Genomic DNA, 23512 nt, shown 5'->3' on the forward strand with positions numbered 1-23512 from the left:
ACACACACACACACACACACACACACACACACACACACACACACACACACACACACACACACACACACACACACACACACACACACAAAAGCACTGCACATGCTCACAGACTGTGACTTTGCAAGGCACAAACTGATACATACACCCCCACCTCAACAGGTTTACTGCAGTGATGCTCAACCTCACAACAACCCACAGAAATGACATGATGCCGGTTTGCTTGCTGCAGGCATAAAGGTGCTGCAGGCATAAAGGCTTAGAATGGTGAACTTGACTTTTGATTAATTACTCAGATGGTTTCCAGATGAGGCTTTAACTTTTCAACTTACTTTAGCAGCTCACACCATGTGAGGTAAGATAGCCTGTGGCTTTGAGGGCCTCTCAGTACAACCACAGGAAGGGGGGGTCTCTGAGCTGATAGGCTCCTCTTCCTCTTCTCAAATAAAAGCCACACATCCAGAGACATGTCAGGTGCTATATGTGACTGTTGTTAGCCACCATTGGCTACAAACAAGACCCACAGTCTAGCACTAGCAGCACAATAAAGACCCACTCCCCCCAAAATCAATGTTTTTGGTTTGTTTAATGGCTTTTTGAAGCTTACCTGTAAAGATCTGTGAAGTTTCTTGCACTCTCCATATCTCCAGTCCAAAGCATTAATATTACAGCTAGCTTTACAACTATAATCTAGACTTCAGACTAGCACTCTGACAACAGGCTTAACAAAGGGCACACCATTTAGATGAGATCCAATGGCACACACTGACACAATTATTATTTATTTGACACATTTATTAAATATAATTAGTATGAGTTATTCTAGGGTATTAGTTCTGGACGCTGGTTGGTTTTATAAGCACAGCCAGTGATCCAATCTACGGTTATCAGCTCTTTGGATGCTGGAATATGAAATGTATGGCAGGGCAAATTAGTATAATTAGAATCAGAATAATCATCCTGTAATGGAAGGTTGAATGCCTAATCGCAGCTACATGTGTGTGAGCAACTCACTGGACCGTTTCAGTCATTATAAGACTCTGGATAATAACGTCGGCTAAATGTATAATGTAATGTAATTGAAACCCCCACAGGAAGCTAACGGGACAGTTAGTTGAGTGCTCTGTTGCAGGTATGATTAGATGACTGGACTCGGATAACACACTCTGTTGAGAAACGTTCGGTAACACTTTCTATGTGTCCCATGTCTATAATGTATTATAAAGATACGTATAGTGCATTATAATAATATGCTTATAGGACAGTATCATTATTTTCGTAAGCACTCATAAATACACAAAAGGCTTTATAACAATAATCATAACATAAAGGCTTTATAACAATAATCATAACTTATTATAAAGTATTTTATAATAACTTATGAGGTCAAGTATTATCCCTCCCTCTCCCCTCCCATCTCTTATTGTCACCATGGCAGCTCCAGCGACAGTGGTGTAGATGTAAGGACACAGCTGTGGTTAGACGGAGACCTCTTCAAACGGTCAAATGGCCGCCACAGCCTATTCCTAGTTCAAAGACGAGCCAGGCTCAGTTTGTCCGTTGAGATGCGAAGTGTATCTTTTTTTTCTGACCTGAAATCGTGTTGAATTCTGTCCATCCCTTGAAAGGCATTGTTTTCTTTTTTTCAGAGAGAGAGAGAGAGAGAGAGAGAGGTTTTTTTTTTCAAAGATGAAAGTCCCATAAGGTTGTATTTGAATTGTGAAGTAGATTAGAGCAGAAAGATACCATTCCACACACCAAAACACCCAATTAGGAGGATTTAATTTAAGGCAGTGATGGGATTTATCAAGCAACAAACTCTCTCAGACTGATTAGTATGATTAGAGTATGCCCTAGACCATGGGTTCCCAAACTTTTCAGCCCGCGACCCCAAAATAATGCGGCCATTGACTCGCGACCCCACCTAACCCTGGAGGTAATTTATGCACATAAACTTGCACGTTCCATGCGCATTTGAAATGTATTAAAATGGTAAAATGTACTATTTATCATTTTAGGTTGTATTTCATCCATTCTGTTGAATTTAAAATTAAAAAAAATTAATTCTTTTTTTTAATGACCCAAAATAATTTCGCGACCCCACCGTCAGTCTTGGGGTCGCGACCCCAACTTTGGGAACCCCTGCCCTAGACCAGTGGTTCTCAAACCTTTTTGGCTACAGTACCTCCTTTCACTGATTTCTGAAACCCTTTACCTGACTAAAACATCTTCTTAGAAAACGGCAAGAGAAGAACACATTCATATAGCGTATGATTCTGTGAATGAATGATAGAATATAACATTACAAAAAAGAAATGGGGAGAGATGGTTGCAATTTGTGCCCTCTGAGCAGGTTTATTTTAAATTGTGGCGATAACAAGTTCGTTTTGTATGTAAATATGTTAAAACAGCGTAACAGCAAATAAGTATATTGCTTTCTCATCAATCAACGTTTTATCATTACATTTGCATTTGCAATTTATTTATTAATTTCTCTCACATAGTTGTACCTCTCATTTGAGAAACACTGCCATAGACCAATTCTTTGGAAGAAAACAGTATTTTGTTACGCTAGCAATAAACATTTTGTGTCATTTTTATTTTATTTTATTTATTTATTTATTTTTTCAAAAACACGTGAAACACGCTAATGGCACGTTGCACCATAGCGGTAAAACAGGAAGTTGAGTTTGAGTAACGACTCGAGTAGTTCTTCATTCTGTGTGAGTTACTGGCATTATGCACAAATGATATGTGAATATTAGAGAATTATTAACCTATCTATTACATACTTCAAGTTCATGTATGTAGATCACAATTTTTTTTTTAAACTCGACTTGTTCCAGCCTTGGCTAAAGCTAGTCTTTTTATTTGTTTTATATCCACTTAAACCAGCTATTTTATATCAGCTCCTTGTCCCTGGCCTTGCTTGAACTGCCAGCCTCCCACTCCACCATTGTCATGTGACCACACGTTTTGAATATATCTAATCTGGTCGGCCACATGAAAAGAGTCCAGTTCAAGTTGTGGAGAGGAGGGTAGAGGGCCAGAGAGTGAGTGTGCAACACAGATCTTTACAATATCACCCATCTTACACCTATTCTGTTCTACTCTCCTGTCAGGTACCCTTCCTCTGTTTATTGTACAGTAAACTGTACATTACACAGGTACTGTATATTTCAGTCATTTCCCATAACAGAGGCTTATTATTATAGTACCAAAGATCCTTAATTTAGGAAGATATGCCATCCCATCCTTCGCCACTAGGTACAAAAGCGTACACACAAATGGTAGTACAGTGAACCACTTCCTTGTTTTTTTTGTTATTTATCCACTTCTCCATTGCTGTCTTCCTGTTCACCGCTCTGCTCAGTTATTCTGGGTGTAAACCAGAGTCTGGGACCCCAGTGCAGTGTGTTTAATATGCTGTGGTAAATCCATTCAGCAGATGACTGTGCATTTCAATGCCCCAGCACACAAATCACTAATGTGCACAATGGGGTACATAGTTAACCGTGTAAATGAAAATAAATCACCAATCATTTTAGGACTGATTAACACATTTTTAAAATAACTGATTTATTAATAATATTAATTATACAACAGGTAGTTCCGACCAAGCAATTTGATTGGTTGAAATAGGCTCTCTATCCGTGCTCAAACGAGCATGAATAGCACATCAAAATATAAGAAAATCAGCTGTGCTGAACTGCTGATCAGTCGGAGTCTGGTAGAGCAGAGCCGGCTAAGTGGCTAGGCTAGCAGTTTGCATGGGAAGTTTGCAGACGTAGTAGGTACATTTCTATAGAATATCTTAACACATTCCATGCCAGAGTTTAATCTCATAATGTACTCACCAGTGCCAGCGTTTTATTGTTGTTTTTTTGTTTTTATCATGTCGCCACAGACCTCGCTAAATAAGTTAAAAGTGCGCGTTCATTTGGTTCTAAACACACAGCGGATCCGTGAGAAACGTCCAGCGAAAACAGTTTCCAAATGCGAGCCGCCATCTTGAAGCTACAGCCGATACACGCTAAACAGTGATCAGCGAGGAGAAAAACAACAACCAGAGAAAATCGAGTTTTAAACAGGATCCCAGACAGGAAGCGGATACGATCGAAAAAACCGGAACCCGAATAATTCCGTTTCCGACCGAAAACCGGAAACGGAAATGGATAAAAAAAAATCGGAAAGTGCACCTTGGGCGATTAACATGGGAATCGGCGGTTCGCGTAGATCTACGCGACTGGCACGCTGCGGCTTTAAATAGGTTCGCGTAGATCTACGCGATTGGCATTCAATGTGTTAATTACAGTGAGATTGAGCAGTTAATCTGACAGTTAAGTTTCATTTATCTGTGTGTTCTGTATGTATTTCCAGGATGACATAGAGATAACAGTTGCAGAAAGGCTTTTATTTTGAGAGCTAAATGCCCCACATTTTTATATTTTTTATTTTGATGGTAGCTGTATTGGCACTTCAGAGATGTTTACGGAACTTGGCTCCGCCTTGTTCCTGACCGTATCACTGTTGTGCCAATAATCATAACGTTAACGCAGGGTTAATAATCATAACGTTAACGCATACCCTCTCGTGTAATATTGCTTAATTATAGCAGTGTTACACGCTTGTTATGCTTTTCAAAGCATCTGTCTGCAGCTCTCAGATTGGATTTAACTCACTAATTAGAAGAAGAAGTGCTTGGTTCTACTATAAGATACACAGATTACACACTGGTTTCTCTAACACAGAGGGTTGCTGACATAAACCACTAGTGTGGCTGTAGTACCACCCTACTTGGTCCAGAGTTGCAGAGCAATATTGATGTTTCATTTATTGTGTTGGATTTCTCCAAGTTTGTTGCTAGCCAAAATCTGTAATATTAACTTAAAAACAAGTGGCACTTAAAGGCGGAAAGGCGGCTTTGTATTCTATATATAAACTTCAGTTAAGTTTTACTTTAGTTTTTAACGGCTTGGCGAGGTAACCACAAGGCAGTGGAAAACATTGCCAGAAACATGGATAACAGTCACATTATTTGGACACTGTTCCCTTTATAGACCACAATGAGATGGTTGGCTTCATTCGTTGTGTATACGTTTCTGTGTCTAAGGCACGTAATGTTTACTGCAATTTTTATTTGTACGCAGATAACTGTGAACACTTCAAAGTGTACATGCATGCATTAAAAAAATAAGTAAACACACCTCGGCCTAACCTTAGAGTCTAATATGTTGATAGTGTAGGCGTTCGTTTGTATTCCTAGCCATTACTCCTGCTGATTTAGTTACCACTCCTTGACGCATTGTTTAAACAGGCAGAATAATACTGAGGCACTGACTGTGACAGAAGAAATTCAAGCCTGGGGACACAAGTCACGTCAAGTTCATTTGTAAAGCCAGGGGCGTAACTACCGTGACGCAGACAACGCAGTTGCGTTGGGGCCCAGAGTCATTTGGGGCCCACGGCCGCCCACCCGTGCTGTCGATAAAATAATAAATACATACAGAGAGGCAATGACAGTTGAGTTGCTAACACCTGCGGGCCCTCCAACAGCTCTAGTGGAGAGAATCAGAATCAGCTTTATTGTCACATCACAGGTTGACAGAAGTAAAAAAAAAGTGGGTGAAATTAGTTTTTGTGCATAGAGGGGAGGCTAATAACGTGGAGGCCCCCGACTGCGCTGAGCTGCAGCGTTGCCATGTCCGCTTATTATAAGCCATTTTGGGCTGCTTTTTCTGTAAAAGTTGCTTGTAAATATTGGTAGGTTGCGTTTTTTTGGGCTTGTTTCTAAAGTGTAGTTGCTTATTTGGGCTTGTTTCCTATTGTTGTTTAAACCAGTGGTTCTCAAACATTTTCATGGCAAGGATCCCCAGATTAAAATGTATTTGTCCACAGACCCCCCCGTCTGAAAATATTTTAGGGACCCCCCCCCCCCCCCCAGGCTGTAGCCGTAGCCCATTCGCTCATTTTGGGCTTGTTTTCATAGACCTGATTGCTTATTTCTCGCGCAGAATCTGGCAACACTGCTGAGCTGCTGCTTCTCTATTCGTTCATCTCAACCTCACAACTACAGTACGCTGCTCGTCTGATCGTTGGAATTAATTAGTCACCATCAGTGGCGGCCGCACGGCGGGAGCAGGGGGGGGATTGAGGGTCCACGATGACCGCCCCCGTGTCGGGGCCCACTGTTGGCTTGTTACGTCACTGTGTAAAGGACATTTAAAAAGCGAACAGCCCTCTTGCATGTTGTTGAAGGCAAGGGGCCGGGGGGGGCGGGGCTGGCGGGTGGGGAGAGAGCACAAGGGGGCGGGGCTGGCGGGCTATGTTAGTGCAGTGAGTGGCAGTTGGGGCAAACGCAGTCCCCACCAATATTATCGGCCGGTCGTCGCGGGCACTCGCGCCTGGAGGCGCTCGGGCGCGACTCCTCGGCCTCAAGGTCTGCTGAGTCGGCGCGCCTCCGTCATGGTCCAAAACTATACTTTATCGGCGAAAACAATAGTCTGCGGTTGTTTGAAAAAGTATTGTGCCAAGCGGGAGCCGAAACCAGACTCCCAGAGGTAGTGGATCGGTAGTCCAATGATTAGCGAGGTGCGCCACTGAGGCCGGTGCTCAAATTAGGTATTCGGGTTGTATTAGAATGTGATGTCCTAACTCTTCTATTGTAGAGGAAAGAGCCCCCCCCCCCCCCCTCCCCGGCCCCTTGCCTTCAACAACATGCAAGAGGGCTGTTCGCATTTAAAAACTACAAAAATACGCTCTTTGGAGCGCAGATCGCCGCCAGGCCTGGTTGCCTAAACATGGGCTGTGTCAGTAGTGGGGTGCAACTGTCAGGACACGAGGAAGGTGCAGGGGGAAATCATTTGTATTACAGATGATCGATGCAACTGTTCGCGTGCAAAGTTTCACACGATTGGTCTGTGTGTGTGTCTGTGAGCAGCGAATGTTGGGCACTGCTGGACAGATGGGTGTGAAACTTTGATGGACAGGGGTGAAAACATAATCCTCTCCACCGGCCGTTACGGCCTGGCGGAGATGGCTAACTGCAGCCTGTGGTAGATTGAGTTGACTGACTGACTGCCATGTAAAGGGAATTACAGTAATTGATACGAGTGCACGGGTGCACAGGTGCACAGAAACTAGCTGATTTACAAGTTCACAATGCGTCGCATCTGTGAGTCTGCAACCTGTTGTGAGCTTGTAGATCTTTTATTTTTGGTTTATGACACCGTTGTATGAAAAGTTACATTTTTCATGGCAAGAAGCTACCACCCAGAAAATAGTTGATTTCATTTGTTTATCAAATTTGAAGTCTCTGAATCAAAGATGACACCAAGATTTTCTGCATGAGTATGTAGCTAGTCCCTTTTGTAGGCTACTTGTTGCTTATCTAAGGCCACACGGGTGACATTATTTAGACAGGGTTGGTTTTAACTTTAGGACTCCTTGTTTTTAGCAGAGCAAAAGAGTTGAAAATATCAGCAGCAGCACAGGTTGAATTAAATAGAGTGACCATCTATCTCTTCAGTGCCAAGGCAAGGACGGGAGGCCTCAATAGTGCTGATTAGGGAAGCAGCTATAAGCATCAGAGAACTGCCTGGCAATGAAAGGGGTAATGGAATGAAAGCAGTTTAAAAGCGAGAGATTTATTAGTTGGACATGGGGAAATTAGGAATGCGGCATCAAACATGTGGGGCCAGTGAGACTTGTCAGTGTATAAGAGATGAACAATCACTTGTATCTGATTAACTCTTCACTCACACAGCTCACAGCCATATGGTGGGCGTATATGGTTATCGCTGAGTCATAGTGACATGAGCGTGATGACGTGGTCCGCCGGCCCGGCGATTTTAATATAGGATGTGGTGGATGCACTATCCAGTCATCTACCTGCATGCTTATTGTCGCCAGAATGAACTGCCTGAAATATGGGCAAATCTGTGATTCATTGTTAAAGCTGTTAAAAGTATTTATGGCTTATTCAGATAGACTGTGAATAGAGACAGGAACTGCGGAGAGTATGGGAAAGACACACTGTAAATACTCTGGTCAGCCGGGAGTGTGGTATTGTATGTACCACAAAAAATCTAATAATTTGATCTCAGAATCCACATGGAAATGACTGGATCCAGTGGTGGATCCAGTGTGGATTAGACTTCATCTTCGGAAACCTGTGACGTCAGTTGCCTATTTCCTATTGGAGTCATACATATTTATGTATGACTCCAAATTTGGGCAATAAGCCAGAGCTGAGTCCCATTGACTTACATTATAACATTAAATGTACATATTTCTAAGTATCAGATATGAAAAGAATGTGTGGAGGTTCAAGAGGTTGTCAACCTACTGGCAGGTCCACCAGTTTGTGAGATTAGATCCGGATAAACTCAAACAGACCGACCTTCTTATAGACGGCTAGCCTCTTGCAGAGCCATGCCATTAAAAAAATGTTTTAACCGCACACTCTAGCTCTGGATCCATCAAACAGAATCCTGACCTATCATGTGAGCAGAGGCTTTCTTGACATTGAAACGGTGAGATAGGCACTTCCACCTTTCATCTGCATGGCACAGAATCACATTTACTGGTTAGAAATCCAAGTGCCAATCAAAGCTTGTGTGTGTTAGAGTGAAAATCTGCAGGCCTCATGACATCACACGCCTGAATCTGGTGATGTGAGTATTTTTAGAGGCTGTGCTTGTTACAAAGCTTCATAAGATGATGTAGAGAAGCTGGAGTGTCTGTGTGTGTATTGGAGGGTGAATGGAATGCATTTTCAAGTAAGAGAAAACTGATTTGGAAGCTATTGAAGTGTGTGAGAGACAAATGAGGTGTGTGTTCTTGAGGAGTGTGTGTGTGTTTGTGTGGCTATTCTAGGCAATTTCAACTCCCCACTTTTCTTACATACAGACAGACACTAAATCACTGTTTATGACTTACGCTTACACAGTATTACCACCACTGGTATTAGTATCTATTGTGAGAGAAGTCCTACCTTTGCCTCGTGGTTGCCTCCACAGTTGGTGTGTGAGTGTGTGTGTGTGTGTGTGTGTGTGGGGGTGTGTGTGTGTGTGTGTGTGTGAATTTATGTAACACACATTGTAAAGCTCTTTGGATAGAAATGCAGATCATTCACTCTCTACTTTTCAATATGAAATGCAGTACAGCTATTACTGCCAGGGAACCCCATTGATCCCTTATTCCCTTCTCTAATGAAGGAAACATGCAAGAAAGTAAGACTAATAGAAACCGTTGGCCGATGAACTCTGTTATGATTTCCTTGTAGCGTTTGACCCTCTCGAACGAGACTGTGAGTTTCCACCCAGCACTATTAAAGAACAGATTCATTGCAACGGGCCCGTTTTTAAACACTTCAGCCACTAGCTCATCAGGGCAGTGTTCTCTAGAGGTAACATATTCTGAAAGCCGGTTTAGACTGAAACACGTCTGGCGGGTATGATGGTACACTGTTATGGCTGCATGCTGGTGTCTCTCTCCTCCTCTAAGAGTTTCTCTCCTTGTCTCCCCGGTGAACAGAAACTGCAGTGTAGAGGAAAATAAGAGAGCAATTTAATATTTGGTCTTTACGTCTTTAAGCGGCCTGATTCCTTGTAGGTTATAATTTGTGCATATATTTGAGTTCTCCTTCAAGCAATGTTGAAATGCCTCCTATATGAAATGTTGTCAAAGCGTTTAGCTAATAAAATGTTTATGAACCTAAGAAACCCAAGCCCAGCATACCTTCATGCATTTTTGGACACTTTGGCAACATGTCACAGTGTAACTGTGACATGATATATATATATTTTTTTATTTTTTTATAAAACCATGAATAAACTGGTCAAACAACAGCTTTATCACCTTTGTCCCAAAGCTGGTTATCGGTACCTTTGATTTAATATTATAGCTATGTAAAAAGATGGTGCCATGTAGTTGAATCAGAAAACCATATCATGTATTTTAGTCTTAGATAAGCCAGATCATTATAAGAAACAAATAGACATTATTAAAATGATAATTTGAGGAGGTGCCAGGCTTTCATCAATCTTCAGTGCCATTTGTGTCACAGCAAAATAATATTCTAGAGAGAGAGAGAGCAAGAAAGCGTGAGAGAGAGAAAGCGTGAGAGAGAGGAAATACTTAGAAACAGGATCCACTCTCAAGAGGAAGAAAATAGACAATGAAATAGCATGCTGTAGTTGTTACAAAACATCTATATAGTTTTCTTTTGGCAAAGAGTTCATGATTTGACTTCCCTTCTCCAGACTCTGTGACCTGCTGACACGACTTCTGCCATAGTTCACTGAGCTCTCTGACTGTAGAGCCACCCCAGGGCTGCTCCGTGCCCTGGGCTGCTCACACTGAGTCGCACGCACTGAAAACAAGTTCTGACGTAACACACACAAACCAAACAACAGTGAGTCAACTCTGTCACACACACACACACACGGACACACACGGACACGCACACACAGAGTTTCTTGGTCTGGCCAGTGTCATGCAGGGACATCAATGCAGTGAATGCACCATGTGGCAGTATTGCAGCAGTGCCATCTAGCCTTGCTGTCTCGCTGTCTAGATACAGTAGTGCAGCTCTGCTCTTAAAAAAGGAGTGCAGCTCTGCTCTTAAAAACATTTACTACCTACCTACTTATATAAAGGTAGTAACTTTATTGTTCAACCTTTTTATGTTGATGTATTTGATAGTTGTTTTACACATGGTAAAAAGTAAAAACTGTTCATGTATCCTCTTCATCATCTTCCCCTAACTAATGGTGTCTGTTAATGCACCATGAATCAGTTGGACAGAAAACAATGACCCCAGGGCGTAGAATTGCAGTGTTCATTACTTATGATTTGTCTGTTATAGCTTGCAGATGCACTCAGGCAGACTTATTTTCCGTCTTTTGGCTGATGCTCTTATCCAGAGCCACCTACAATCCATGAGCATAGTGTCCACCAGTGCCGTGCTCCAGTGCGCAAGACAACAGACACATGTAGGTTTTATACTGCCTTGTGTGAGGATTGTGTGGGGATTGTGTGAGGATCGAACTCATGACCTTCTGTTTGCAGTCAAATGTCCAGCCTGCTGCCCAGCCATTCCATGGTTCCATAGGAAGTAGACAAAACAACTTTCAGTGGTTGAGATGCTGGTTCAAGTGTATTAATTGCTAAAGAGCAATCACTGAATCCCTACTGAGCCACTTAGAGGCCTTAGAGGATTAATCAGAATTCTTTCGTTCTCCAAATATGTTTCATATGAGGAATTTGACTTTGCAAATATTAGTAATATTTATATTATTATATATTAATTCATCAGAAAATCTAAATCTCATCCCTACTGAAGAAACGCGACAGTATAAATAAATTATCATTATAACATTTGGTCCATAAATATCATGATTAGTTTTTGGTCATATCACTACAGCACCTCTCTTTTAGATTTTTCTGTTTCATGTGGCACCAGAACGAATTCCGGTATGACTTACATAGTCAGAGTTCTTTAGTTGACTCATTCTTAGAAGATGTTCTCACACACACATTATTGTAAGATCACACTGTGCTGTGTTTTGCAAATGCAGCAGACTGCAGACATCTTGGTGTTGTGTTGCTCACCTTGTTATTTAACCTTATTTAAAGGGATACTTCACTTTCGGCGGGGGGAAACATTTAAAAAATATATTAAAAATAAATGAAAATGTAATGGAAGTAATGGAGTAATGGAAAATTCATGGCCCCCTCACGCATTAGAGTGTCCTACTAATGTGTGAGGGGGCCTTTATTTTGCCATAACTTCTTTAATTTTTTTTTAATATATTTTTTTAATGTTTATTTTATGTGAAAGTGAAATATCCCTTTAACCTCTGACACTGTGCCGTTTCTCCTGAGATCTCCTGAGTTGTTTTACCATATTTTTTTTGTGAACATCAGTCTCCAAGTCTATCTATGCAGTCTTGACACTGAAGCAAAAACATGCAGTTCTGGAGTGTGTGGGTCTATCTGGGTCGCGTGTGCAATTGTGACTTTGGATTTTCAATATGTTCAAGTCAGAGAATGTTATAATAAGTGTGTGTGTGTTGCGTAACTCCATTCTCTCTCACTCACTCACTCACACACAGACAGACACGCACACGCACACAGATACAGAACTGATGAATGGTGCCACCCTTGATGTCGTGTAAATCGTCAGGATCTGGTGTGTTTAACACAAGGCTACCTATCTACTTGGTATTCTAAACAAACAGTGATATTGAGGACAATAACTCTGGACAGTGTGCATCGCTGGGCCACTGCTAAGCGATTTAACATGGACGTTCCAAGTTTTACCTTCACAGAAATACTGTCACTCACTCTCAAGTAGTCCTGGTTGTTGAAAAACCTGCCCTGCAAGGTTAAATATCCCTCATCCGTGAATCTGGCCCTGGCAATGCCACAGCATGCCATTAAAGGGCGTAATACAAAATAACAACCAACAAATAAATAAATACAAATCAATGTAAGTACTGGCGCAACAGCAGGACCCAGTGGCGCTCATTTATCAACGCGGTGCAGACCAAATAATGGGCGTACGGTGAGATCACCGTAACTTTCGGCATTTATCAATATATCCTGACGTTGCCTTCAGCCTACATTACATTACACTGAGATCTCACGTCTGGTCAAGAGCAGTTGTAGACGTTGGCTGCGCCCGTTTGTTCCATTGTAGACCTGCGGAGCAGCATTGTCTCACCATCTGAACACATATATCCACTCAAATGTATTATCTAACACACTAATAAATAATCCCTGTGAAAATATAACATTTTATAAACTCATTTAAACAAACTGCTTTAACAGTCATTCAGATAAAATTGCAGATCTTGCAGACCTTATGTATATTTGACATATTTGACATTGTGCCTTGCCACTATTTGAATTTGTTTCTCCATTTCTCTATTCTTATAGAGACTCTTTGTTTTTTACTGCAAAACATTGGGAGCTTGTTCAAAAAATTATTTCATGCACTCACTTGTTGTGATTTGACAATAAAGTTGAAGTTGAGTTTGTTTCACACCCTGACATACTGCCATGTTGGATTGCTTCTTCTTTTGCAATGGGTCGCTGACGATGTTTTTCTCCTAGTGAGGTCCTCACAACATCTATCCTCTTGTCCGTGCAGGTGATCTACACATCGTTCGGAGGCTCGTCTAAAGGCCTGCACTTCAACAACCTGATTGTTGGTCTGGTACTACTGACCAGAGGGCGAGATGAAGAGAAGGCCAAGTGTAAGTAGATCTGTCATGGACCAGGATGGGTTGTTGATAGAGCTGGGATGATGGCATATAAAAAAATATATATAAATCGAGAATTTTTTTTTTGATCTATTCTATAAAGTTTAAATAAACTGGACAGATGTGAGTGGACAGACGTCTTTCTATCCGTTCACGTCAGTGCACATCACCGTTGTTGGTCAACGGTTTCTGTTGTGTGTCCACTTAGTGCCATGTTACCTGCATGTCTACTACAGTATAAAGTTTAAGTTGTCTGTCTGTGGTGGGCGGGCGTATTATGCCAAATTATGGACATACCTGACATCAGCATAAATCTGCATTATTTGGCAACAGTTTCTGGTGTGTCTGATGTCACATGTCCATATGGAGATCCCCGACGTCAGCGCAAATTGCTATTGTTGGCCAACTATTTCTGTTGTGTGTGACATCAGACCAGAGATCAAAAGAAGTTGGGAGAGAGATAGAGAGAATGTGAGAGAGAGTCTATTTCACCCACGCCATGACGTCTGACCAGAGTTCGATCAGCGAGAGAGGGTGCGGAGGGAGGGAGTGAGAGCGACGAGTGATAGACTATAAAATATTATTTCGAGTTGGGAATCATATTGGCAGATATGAATGACTCAGATCAGGATCGGGGACAAAAAAAAAACTTGATTGACACATCCTTAGAAAATATTCATTTCAAGTTATTTTGCTTATCAATTTCACTGAGTTATTATTAATACGTGATCCCAGCCCTGCTAGTTAACAGATGTCTGGTCTTTGCATTGATTCGGTCACCTGCTTCTCTCCAGTTGGTCTTCTGTGTCACGTAGAATAGCAGACTTTACTCTCCCACATTATGTGTAAGTTTGACTGTTGACCTCACAGTGGTAGATTTAAAAACGGGGAGGATGGGGAGCAGCAACAGCTGAGCGGTTAGTGACTCAGATGAGCTATAAATCTCTCTTTCTTTTTTTCCCCCTCTCCTCAATGTTAAACAAGGATCAGGAACCCCCTCTTGTTCTTTTATCAGTCCATCTTACTCACATTCAGATGCTCTCTTTCTCGCAATAATGGGCTCTGTGCACAATTGCAGTCCCGGGTTTCCAGAAGTTGGCATACTCTTTTCCTGTTCCAGCAGCAGATTTGAACTGGAAACACGTACTTTTATGAAGGTGTCATGTGGTTCCAGTTCAAATGGGCTGCTGAGTCAATCAAACGAAGCTATGGGAGACTGAACCGGAGCAGGAAACGAGTATGCCACCTTCTGGAAACCCGGGACTACAGACATGCACAGAGCCTAATGCACAAACCCTCTTTCCCGTCACTTTCTGCCCCCCCCCCCCCCCCCCCCTCGCTCTGGTTGTGATCGATGTGTTAACTCATTGAGTGCCCGAATTATTTCTGGCTATTTCTGGCCAGTACGATTTTGATATATATATTTTTTTTAAGTAAAAAAAAGTGCTTAGGAAGCGAGATACAGCCTTTTTCAGTTATAAGTTAAACAAGGAGTGGATGGAGCTGCAAATCTTCAGATAATGATATCTTGGGTTCTGAAAAAAAAAGAACACGTGAAACACGTTAATGGCACGTTGCACCATAGCGGTAAAACACGTGAAACACGTTAATGGCACTCAATGAGTTAAAGAGGTTAAAGACCATCTATAGCTTCACCATTGCTGCTGCTGTGTCTGTCTGTTAAACATAAGGATTAACCGTGTGTGTGTGTGTGTGTGTGTGTGTGTGTGTGTGTGTGTGTGTGTGTGTGTGTGTGTGTGTGTAGACCTCTTCAGCCTGTTTGCCAGCGAGCCAGGCGGCTATGCAGCGCGGGATGACATGGAGGCAGTTCTCCGTGTGTTGGATGGGGAAGTCCCGCCCTCACTCAGGAAGTTCTTCACTGAGGTCAGCCACCATCTTTGGATTCTGACAGCCAAATCTCTGCGCTATTGGCATCATGGGCTTTATAGACGGGCATGGTGGTAGAGTCAAAATGAGAAAGGAGAAATCCCTGTGCCCATGCATGTAAACCATCTGATGAAATGACAGCACATTGCCATCTAAAGGATGTTTATAATATCACTGAAACTAATCTGTCATTGAAAGTGAATGATGAGCAACCTGCTGTCACTTCCTGCCTACAAATCCCTTAACACACTAACAAGTTGTATCTGCCATAACCATTTGCATGGATCAGGAAGTTGTCTTGGCATGCATAAATACAGACAGAGAATACCCATGTGGCAGTTGCTGCAATAACTTATGTTCAACACATTTCATACACAGAAAAACTCCATGTGTATGAAAATAGAGAAATATGGTACAATTCTCTATACGACCAGCTCAGTAGCCCTGTGATTAGAGCGTCCACCCTGAGATTGGGAGGTCGGGGTTCAATCCCCTGGCCGGGTCATACCAAAGTTCAAAAAAACACCTTCGTACAGAACACAATGGTGAATTTTCAGACCGCTTCCCGGGAATTCCTGGGAATACCTGGGAATCCCGGCATTAAACCCTAATCTCCGGTGATAAAAAAACGCATTCAAGGTTTCCATATACGAGTGTCTGAAACATCTGAAGTTCTCCTTGGCACCATCAACCTGCTAATTGGTTTAATTAAAGTTCCCTGCAAAATGTGCTGAGGCCTACATGTTGCCTTCCTCCATCATTATCTGGACATACTGTTTTATAAACCAGTGTTATCAGCTGGTGCCACAGAGAGAAGAGAAAGTTTGGCATTACAGAGAAGCACTCTACAGGTTCTTAACTGGATTACAAAGGGGCTTTTGAGCTTTTCAATCAGATCCCACCACACTCTCTCTCTCTCGCACGCACGCACGCACGCACGCACGCACGCACGCACGCACGCACGCACGCACGCACGCACGCACGCACGCACGCACGCACGCACGCACGCACGCACGCACGCACGCACGCACGCACGCACGCACGCACGCACGCACGCACGCACGCACACACACAGAGGCTCATGGGCACTGATTAGGGATGAAAAGTTAATCAGATTACAAGTGCCTTAGGCTCACATAGATGCCATGGTATATAATATACCAATGTTTTGTCTAATATTGTTTAAGAACAATTTATCCCACGCTCATAAAATCAGTTACATTTGGAAACTAAGTACCATATAATTAAAAAAATATATATTGTATACATTTTCAATACAACCAATTGCCAATATACGGCAGCCACCTCCAATAAAAACATCATGTTTACCCTTTCCTGAGTGTTTTTTGATTATTAAGGCCAAACAAGAGAAGTGGAGACACACACACACACACACACACACACACTTTTTATGAGGAATACTTGTCAAATCCAGAGGCCACATAAAAAAAATAGTTTTATGATCACTTTCACGAATAAAAATGTCTCTTTTTGCTGTCCACCCTCCATGTGCATGTCTACCTATTCTCAATTACCATTGTTTCAGCCTGTCTGTTGGCAGACTCGAGCACTAATTGATGAGATAGATGAGGTTTTTGGGACCGGCCTTGTGTTGTCCTCCCCACCGACTGAGGTGCTGATGTGTTTTTTTCCAGGGAGAGAAGGTGAACTATGAGCGCTTCAGGTACTGGCTCCTGCAGAACAAGGAGGCCTTCACCTTCTCCAGATGGCTGCTGTCAGGAGGCGTGTGTGTCACCCTGACCGACGACAGTGACACGCCAACCTTCTACCAGACCCTCGCAGGTGTCACACACTGTAAGTAATGTCAACACGGTTTGTTCAGGAAAAATGCACGTATGCTCACGATATTACATGGAAGTTTCCAAATGTTAACAAACAACTAAAATAGATCCACAACGCTCACCTTGATAGTCATCATATGACCTAGCCCTGCCTTCCTCCTCTCTTTGTTAGAGCTTCAGTCAAACAAGCCATAACGTATCAATATTTCGTTGTTTGACCACTGACGGTGTGGCTGGCAGTTTCTGTCAAAGAACAAGTCTGGTCAGCTACAGTATACCCTGGATAATTAGGGGAGAGAAACTGGGGCTTCTTAGAATGTAATGATGTGTTATGTGAAATAGAACAGCTGGTGGCCAGCAGTGCACTGAAAAATACAATTAAATAATGTTCTGAGATGCAGAACTAATAAAGATACAATATTGTAGATTGTTTCTAATATTACTGACTAGACTCATTCTAATCCCCCAATGATGGTCAGTGATCACTGGGGGATTAGTCATCACTGGTGAGTTCTCTTACATCTGTTGCCACTAAAAGAAGGTTCTGTGGCAGTGTTTCGTAAAAACATACAGTACATCACAATTAAAGGTGCAGCAAGTGATTTTGTTTAATGAGTGCTAAATAGCTCTATATTCTGATAGTGATCATTGAGTGTTTGCGCAGTAACAGGGGTCTCCCCGTCTCATCCAGTTCTTTAGTAAACAGAAAATACATTTTGAGTTCGGGAGTCCAATTTCATCCAATCAGGAGAGATAACTCATACTGGATACTAGCCTCGTTCCCAGCCTCACTCATCTGCGAAGAGAATAGCCTGGTCACGAGTCTCACGACCTAAACCAGCGAGTGTCTATAGGGACAGGACTTCCGTCGTACGTGTTTCCCCCGGAAACAATATTTTTTGACCAATCACAATACTAGTTTCATTCGCGGAAAATGTTTACAGATTTTCAACTTCATTTCCTTTCAATTCAACCACTTCCGCCTAGACAACCAACAACAGCCCAGGTCTTGCCCAGCGTGACTGGATACAGGATAAGTAAGTGAAATTGGAATTGATGACACAAAGAAATAAGCTGACAAAATTGGAACTGGAACACTATACATTTTTAAGCTGATAAATGGGTACTCTCTCCTGATTGGTACAACAAATGGGCACAACCCACCTGAAAATGTATTTTCTGTTTATTAAAGAGCAGGAGAAATGGAGACAATGATTACTATCAGAATATAGAGCTTTAACTGTTCAACAATAAGCTTTTTGTTTTAATGAAAAAATACCACTTACCCTACCTATTATTATTTCTGTGGTTCCAAAAATACAAATATCGTGTGAGTCAATAGAAAAAGTAGGCCTGCCTGCTATCTAGTGACAGATTGCTTATTGTGGTACTAATTATTAATTTTTAAGTCCCATTAATTCTAAGTGGTACATATGTGAGGACACATTAATCTGTAAAGTTAAGGAGACAGTTAAGGAGACTTGTGAGAAATAATTATAAATTGTAAATTGTTCGGCGTGCATGCTGTTGCTGTAATGCCTAATTCATGGAGTTTGAGCCACACACAGTGGACAGCCAGGCACATGGCAGCCTCTGCCAGCCCACTTATTGAAAAGTCAATAAATAAATCTCAGTGACTTGACTTGCTGACCTCAGGCCTCTGCACTTCCCTCTTGAGATGCATTGTATGGTGAGCAGAAAAGCAGGCCAATAGTAAATGCTAAAAACTTTGCAGTTAAGTACATTTGGCAAGCTTTGGTTTTGCCAGTCAAACAGAGAGAAGCTGGAAAGATGCGGTCTTGTCTTGTCTTCATGCCGGCCAATCACCAAGACTGCCTGTAATCTGCCCGCTCCCAGATTAGCCTCTTAACACTGTGTGTGTCTGTGTGTGTGTGTGTCTGTGTGTGTGTGTGTGTGTGTGTGTGTGTGTGGGTCCATGACAGCAGGTGTGTTAAGGGTGTATGTGAGGTGTACGTTACCAGTTCATGGTGCTTTCCAGAATGCGGGCAGAAGGCTTTAGGTTGACAAGAGGTCTTAGTTCATAAAACACGCAGGGAATCTTCAGCGAACTAACAAATCACATTGGCGGATCCTCACATCGGCGGATCCTCAGGGAACCCCGGGATTACCCATTGTCGCAGCGGGATGACTTAGCTTGGGTTTTCTGTCTGTGATTGTGGTGTGGAGTTTACTATGGTCCAGGCCAGCTGTGGCGACACGTGTCCTAGCATGTTTGGTGGAGAATGGTATGGTACCTCTGCTGCAGCTCTAAGAAAATCACACCTCTAGGTGGGTACCACAGTGCAGGGGTTCATACCGCGGATCCCCAGATACATGCAGTATTTTGTCGCTTGTCGGGTGGAAACCTTGCATGTCCAAAACTGTTTCTTTTTTATTACTATTGAAAAAAGTAATAATCACTATTTAAAATAGTGAGAATAGCCGATCTACAAGCTTGTAGATCTGCTATTTTTGCTACATAAGAGATACAAGGTTTCTGCCCGACAGCAAGGATATACTGTATTACACCGCATATCTGTTGTTGATTTTGTATGAATTATGCATTACTGTTCATACTGTAGGTGGGGAGTCAAAAGTGATCTTGCTGATCACAATAGTAATTCTTGTATAGTTTCTCACCGTGTTGAGTGCCAAGAGAATGAAATGTGAAGCCGCTTGATCTTCTGTTGCTGTTATGTGGTTGAATGTTTGACTCAGGTCAGCATCATCATTGTGCCCTGCTTCTGATTTACATCACTCTACACACTAACATCCAGTCAGTGTTTGTTTATTTGCATTGTCTGGTTTAAATAAAGTTTATTGTGTTAGAAAGTCCTTTTTATGAGTGTTTTTATAGAAAAAATGTTGCAAGCAAGTCAAATATACCCTGTGCTGTTAGAGTGGAAATTCTTTGAAGCTGAATACAACTAATGCATTTTGACAGAATAATGAGCACTGAGCTCCAATGTCAAACCCAGTTATCGTCATAAACATGTCAACAGGGATGAAGCGGTCGGTGTAATGATCTATGATACCGTCAGAAGCTGACTAGCTGCTAAAGCCTAGCGTGCTAAGCTAAAGGTTTTCACAGGCTAGTGGCAGCGCTGAGATGGATGAGAAGTGTACAGTAGGCGATGCACGGTGGAGGTAATGAGTTTTATAGATTAGCAGTCACAAGGTTGCGTTGCAGACCTGACTAATGCCTGGCCAGATGAGCAGGTATTTATTTCCTCTCCTATGGCTACCCAGGACTAATCACTGGTTTTCCACCCTGCAGTCAATAGGCATAACTATCAGTCACCCATCCACCTGCATGATACATGTACTCAGTGGTATTAATGCAGTGCTACTTGAAAATCTCAGTCTGGATGAGTTTATGATTATTGCTCAGGATGGGTTTAATGTGCTGAGCATATATGTTTTATTTTGTAAGGGCTAATGTTTTCAGAGAGGATGCCTAAAGGCCTGCATGTCTATGTGCTCCTTTAAAAATGGACCAGTCACATATTATTTCCTCTATTCCACTTCTATACAGCCCCCATCCCTCTGTAAACATTCTAAATCATTGATTGCATACTCCTGCAAATCAGTCTCTGTCTCTCCCTCCCTCGCCCCTGTTGTCCATTTGTTAACACACTTCCCTGAGCATCTGTGTCAGGAAGCAGAATGGAGTGCTAGGTATAGTAGGTGGATGTAGACAGGCTATTGGAACCAATCAGTTCAGGGTCAACTGTCTTAGTATATATGTGTGTGTGTGTGTGTGTGTGTCTGTGTGCTCCACTTGAACTGTACAGGACTTAATGGGGCCTCCAGGAAGAAAACCCCCAAGCAAATAAGCAAGGCCACCTGTTTCAGACTATACTTCTGCTTTGTTATAAGACAGCCACCAGCAAGCAAGTGATGCCACAAGCTATCAGTCTGTATGTGTGTGTTTTTTAATTGCTGGACAAAAACAATCCACACCGTTTTATCCCCTGAAATTGTTTGCTGTTTGATTTGTGTCATCTGTGTTCTGACACCTGTCATATGTCACTGCTCCCTTTCACAGGCTAGTTGGCTAGCGGCTAAATCCTATTAGCTAAAGCCAAGGGATTAGCAGGGCAGGGTTCGTTGTCCCCAGCCAAGCTTTCACATAGCTATATTTGTTGGAGTCATTCAATTGTTAGGCTATCCATTGGCTATTACATGACTGAATGTGGGCCGAGTGTGGAGGCATGATAGGGTAGCTATCACTGTTTCTGTTTAAAGAGGAGCAGCCATTCCCCTCATCTTGTTGAATGTCGGCCCAACCGTGTCACACACACTGAGATTTAATTTAACAGCATTGATAGTTCTGTCTGCTCACTGTGCGCCCTTTTGTGACTCACATTGTTGTTCGCTGTGAACAACTCTGCACATAATGTATCCCCTGATGTGCCTTATCACAATGTTATTGAACCGTAATGGTTCAACGCCTCGGGCGGCAGTGGCTCAGGAGGCAGAGCGACCGTCTGGCAGCCTGAAGGTTTGTGGTTTGAAACCCTACCGACTCCTGGCTTTGTGTTGAAGTGTGTCCTTGAGCAAGACACTGAACGCCTAACTGCTCCTGATGATCAGCTTGGTGCCTTGCATGGTTGCCTCCGCTGTCAGTGACTCAGTGTATGAATGTGACGTGTATGTAATGTATATTTATATACTGTAGTTGTATCATTATTGTAAACGATGGTCTGTCCTTCATGAGTCCCCAAGGATGAAACAAATATTGTAACAAATGAAGGAACACAAACAGTCATGTTGGAATAATCCCTTTTTGTCTCTCCTGCAGTGGAAGAGTCGGATATCATCGACTTGGAGAAGCGCTACTGGCTGCTGAAAGCTCAGTCAAGGACCGGACGCTTCGACTTGGAAACCTTCGTCCCACTGGTGTCTCCACCCATCCACGCCTCACTAAGTGAAGGTAATGCAACATTTATCAGGATGGACAGCAATGTTTTCAGTGGACTTTAATGTATATATTCACTAGATCAGGGGTTCTCAAACTTTTTTTAATGCCACGACCCCATTCTATGGTGGAAATGTTTTGGCGACCCCACACTTTATTTATAGTGCAATTTCAAAGTGGAAATAAAGAATATCTTAAAATAAAAGCATACATTGTTGGACTTGCATATGAATATTTATTAGAAAATAAAGCAGTCATTCCTGCAGATTTGTAAGCCTATCAATGAAATGAACTAAAATGTTACAATATATCAATACAAAGCAACTGAAGTGTTAATTAATCACCCGAGTTTCTTAATGCAGCTCTCAAATAAATTGAGACCCCAACAGCATCTTCCCATGACCCCACTTTGTGTCGTGACCCATAGTTTGAGAACCGCTGCTCTAGATGTTCAAGCGGCACACAGGGAGAGCTCGATCAGCAAGAGATATGGGGTGGAGGGAGCGAAAGTGCTATATATACTGTATATTGCAACTAGGGTGAAACCATAGACCTTTTTTAGTTTTTTGATAACCTCCTATGTATCAAGAAAAAGCATTATTTTTTTCTGGCTTTTTTGCCTTTATTGATAGTGTAGTGTAGAGAGACATGAAACAAGGACAGAGAGTAGGAGACGGAGAGTGACATGCCTGGCTCGGGAATCAAACTGGGGACTCGCTGTCTAGATAGTCTGGGAATTGGATCTGATGACCTTCAGGTCACAGGCATGTGTTTCACTATTATTGTTTTGCATATTGACGTTCCACTATGAAAATTTGATAGATGTCATCATCCCAGCGAGTGTTTAGTTCAGTTAATGCAATCTATTCTCAAAGCTTGGCTCTTGCGGTCCAACGCTGTGCTAATCAAGCAATATTACACGAGAGGGTGTGCGGTTGCGTGATTATTGGCATGACATTGATGCGGTCAGCAACGAGGCGGGCCGAGTTCCGCAAGGGTCACTGAAGTTAGTATCAAAATAAAATGTGGGGCATTTCGCTCTCAAAATAAAAACCTTTCTGCGAGTGTTCTCTCTGTTATCCTGGAAATACTTGGGGTCTGAGGCCCTTTGTATTCAGCCAGTCGAGACCCAACATTGAAATGGCTGTGCACTAGACAACTTTTCCCAAAATGAATACACAGAGAAACAAAACTTAACAGTTAGCTCAATCTCACTGTAATTAAGATATTCAATATAAATTCAAATGTTTTTAATGACAGATTTAGCTACTACATCTGCAAACCTCCCATGCAAACTGCTAGCCTAGCCACTTAGCCGGCTCTGCTCTGCGAGACTCTGTCTCATCAGCACAGCTGATTTTTATATTTTCATTAGGTGTGCTGTCAAGCTCGTTTGAGCACGGATAGAGTGCCTATTTCAACCAATCAGATTGCTTGGTCGGAGCAACCTGTTGTATAATGACTAATAATGTTGATCTTGGATTGCAGGCTTGTTTCATGCCTTTGATGAGAATCGGGACAATCACATCGACTTCAAAGAGATTTCTTGTGGTCTGTCTGCGTGCTGCAGGGGGCCCGTCGCTGAAAGGCAGAAATGTGAGCCCTTCCATCTTTTCTATCTATGATTAGTGATT

General features: G+C 42.3%; 1 protein-coding gene across 3 annotated transcripts in view; it reads left to right on the forward strand.

The window, feature by feature from the left end:
- Positions 1 to 23512, forward strand: part of usp32 (ubiquitin specific peptidase 32) — a 75303-nt gene that overhangs the window by 13497 nt on the left and 38294 nt on the right. For all 3 annotated transcript variants that reach the window (XM_080428379.1, XM_080428380.1, XM_080428381.1), the window contains exons 3-7: positions 13157 to 13262; positions 15034 to 15152; positions 16811 to 16970; positions 21762 to 21893; positions 23367 to 23474. In XM_080428379.1, the coding sequence (XP_080284505.1) occupies positions 13157 to 13262; positions 15034 to 15152; positions 16811 to 16970; positions 21762 to 21893; positions 23367 to 23474 (625 nt within the window). The remainder of the gene's footprint in view (positions 1 to 13156; positions 13263 to 15033; positions 15153 to 16810; positions 16971 to 21761; positions 21894 to 23366; positions 23475 to 23512) is intronic.

Source organism: Gymnoscopelus braueri (assembly GCF_963280865.1).
Source record: "Gymnoscopelus braueri genome assembly, chromosome: 5".
Lineage (NCBI taxonomy): Eukaryota > Metazoa > Chordata > Actinopteri > Myctophiformes > Myctophidae > Gymnoscopelus > Gymnoscopelus braueri.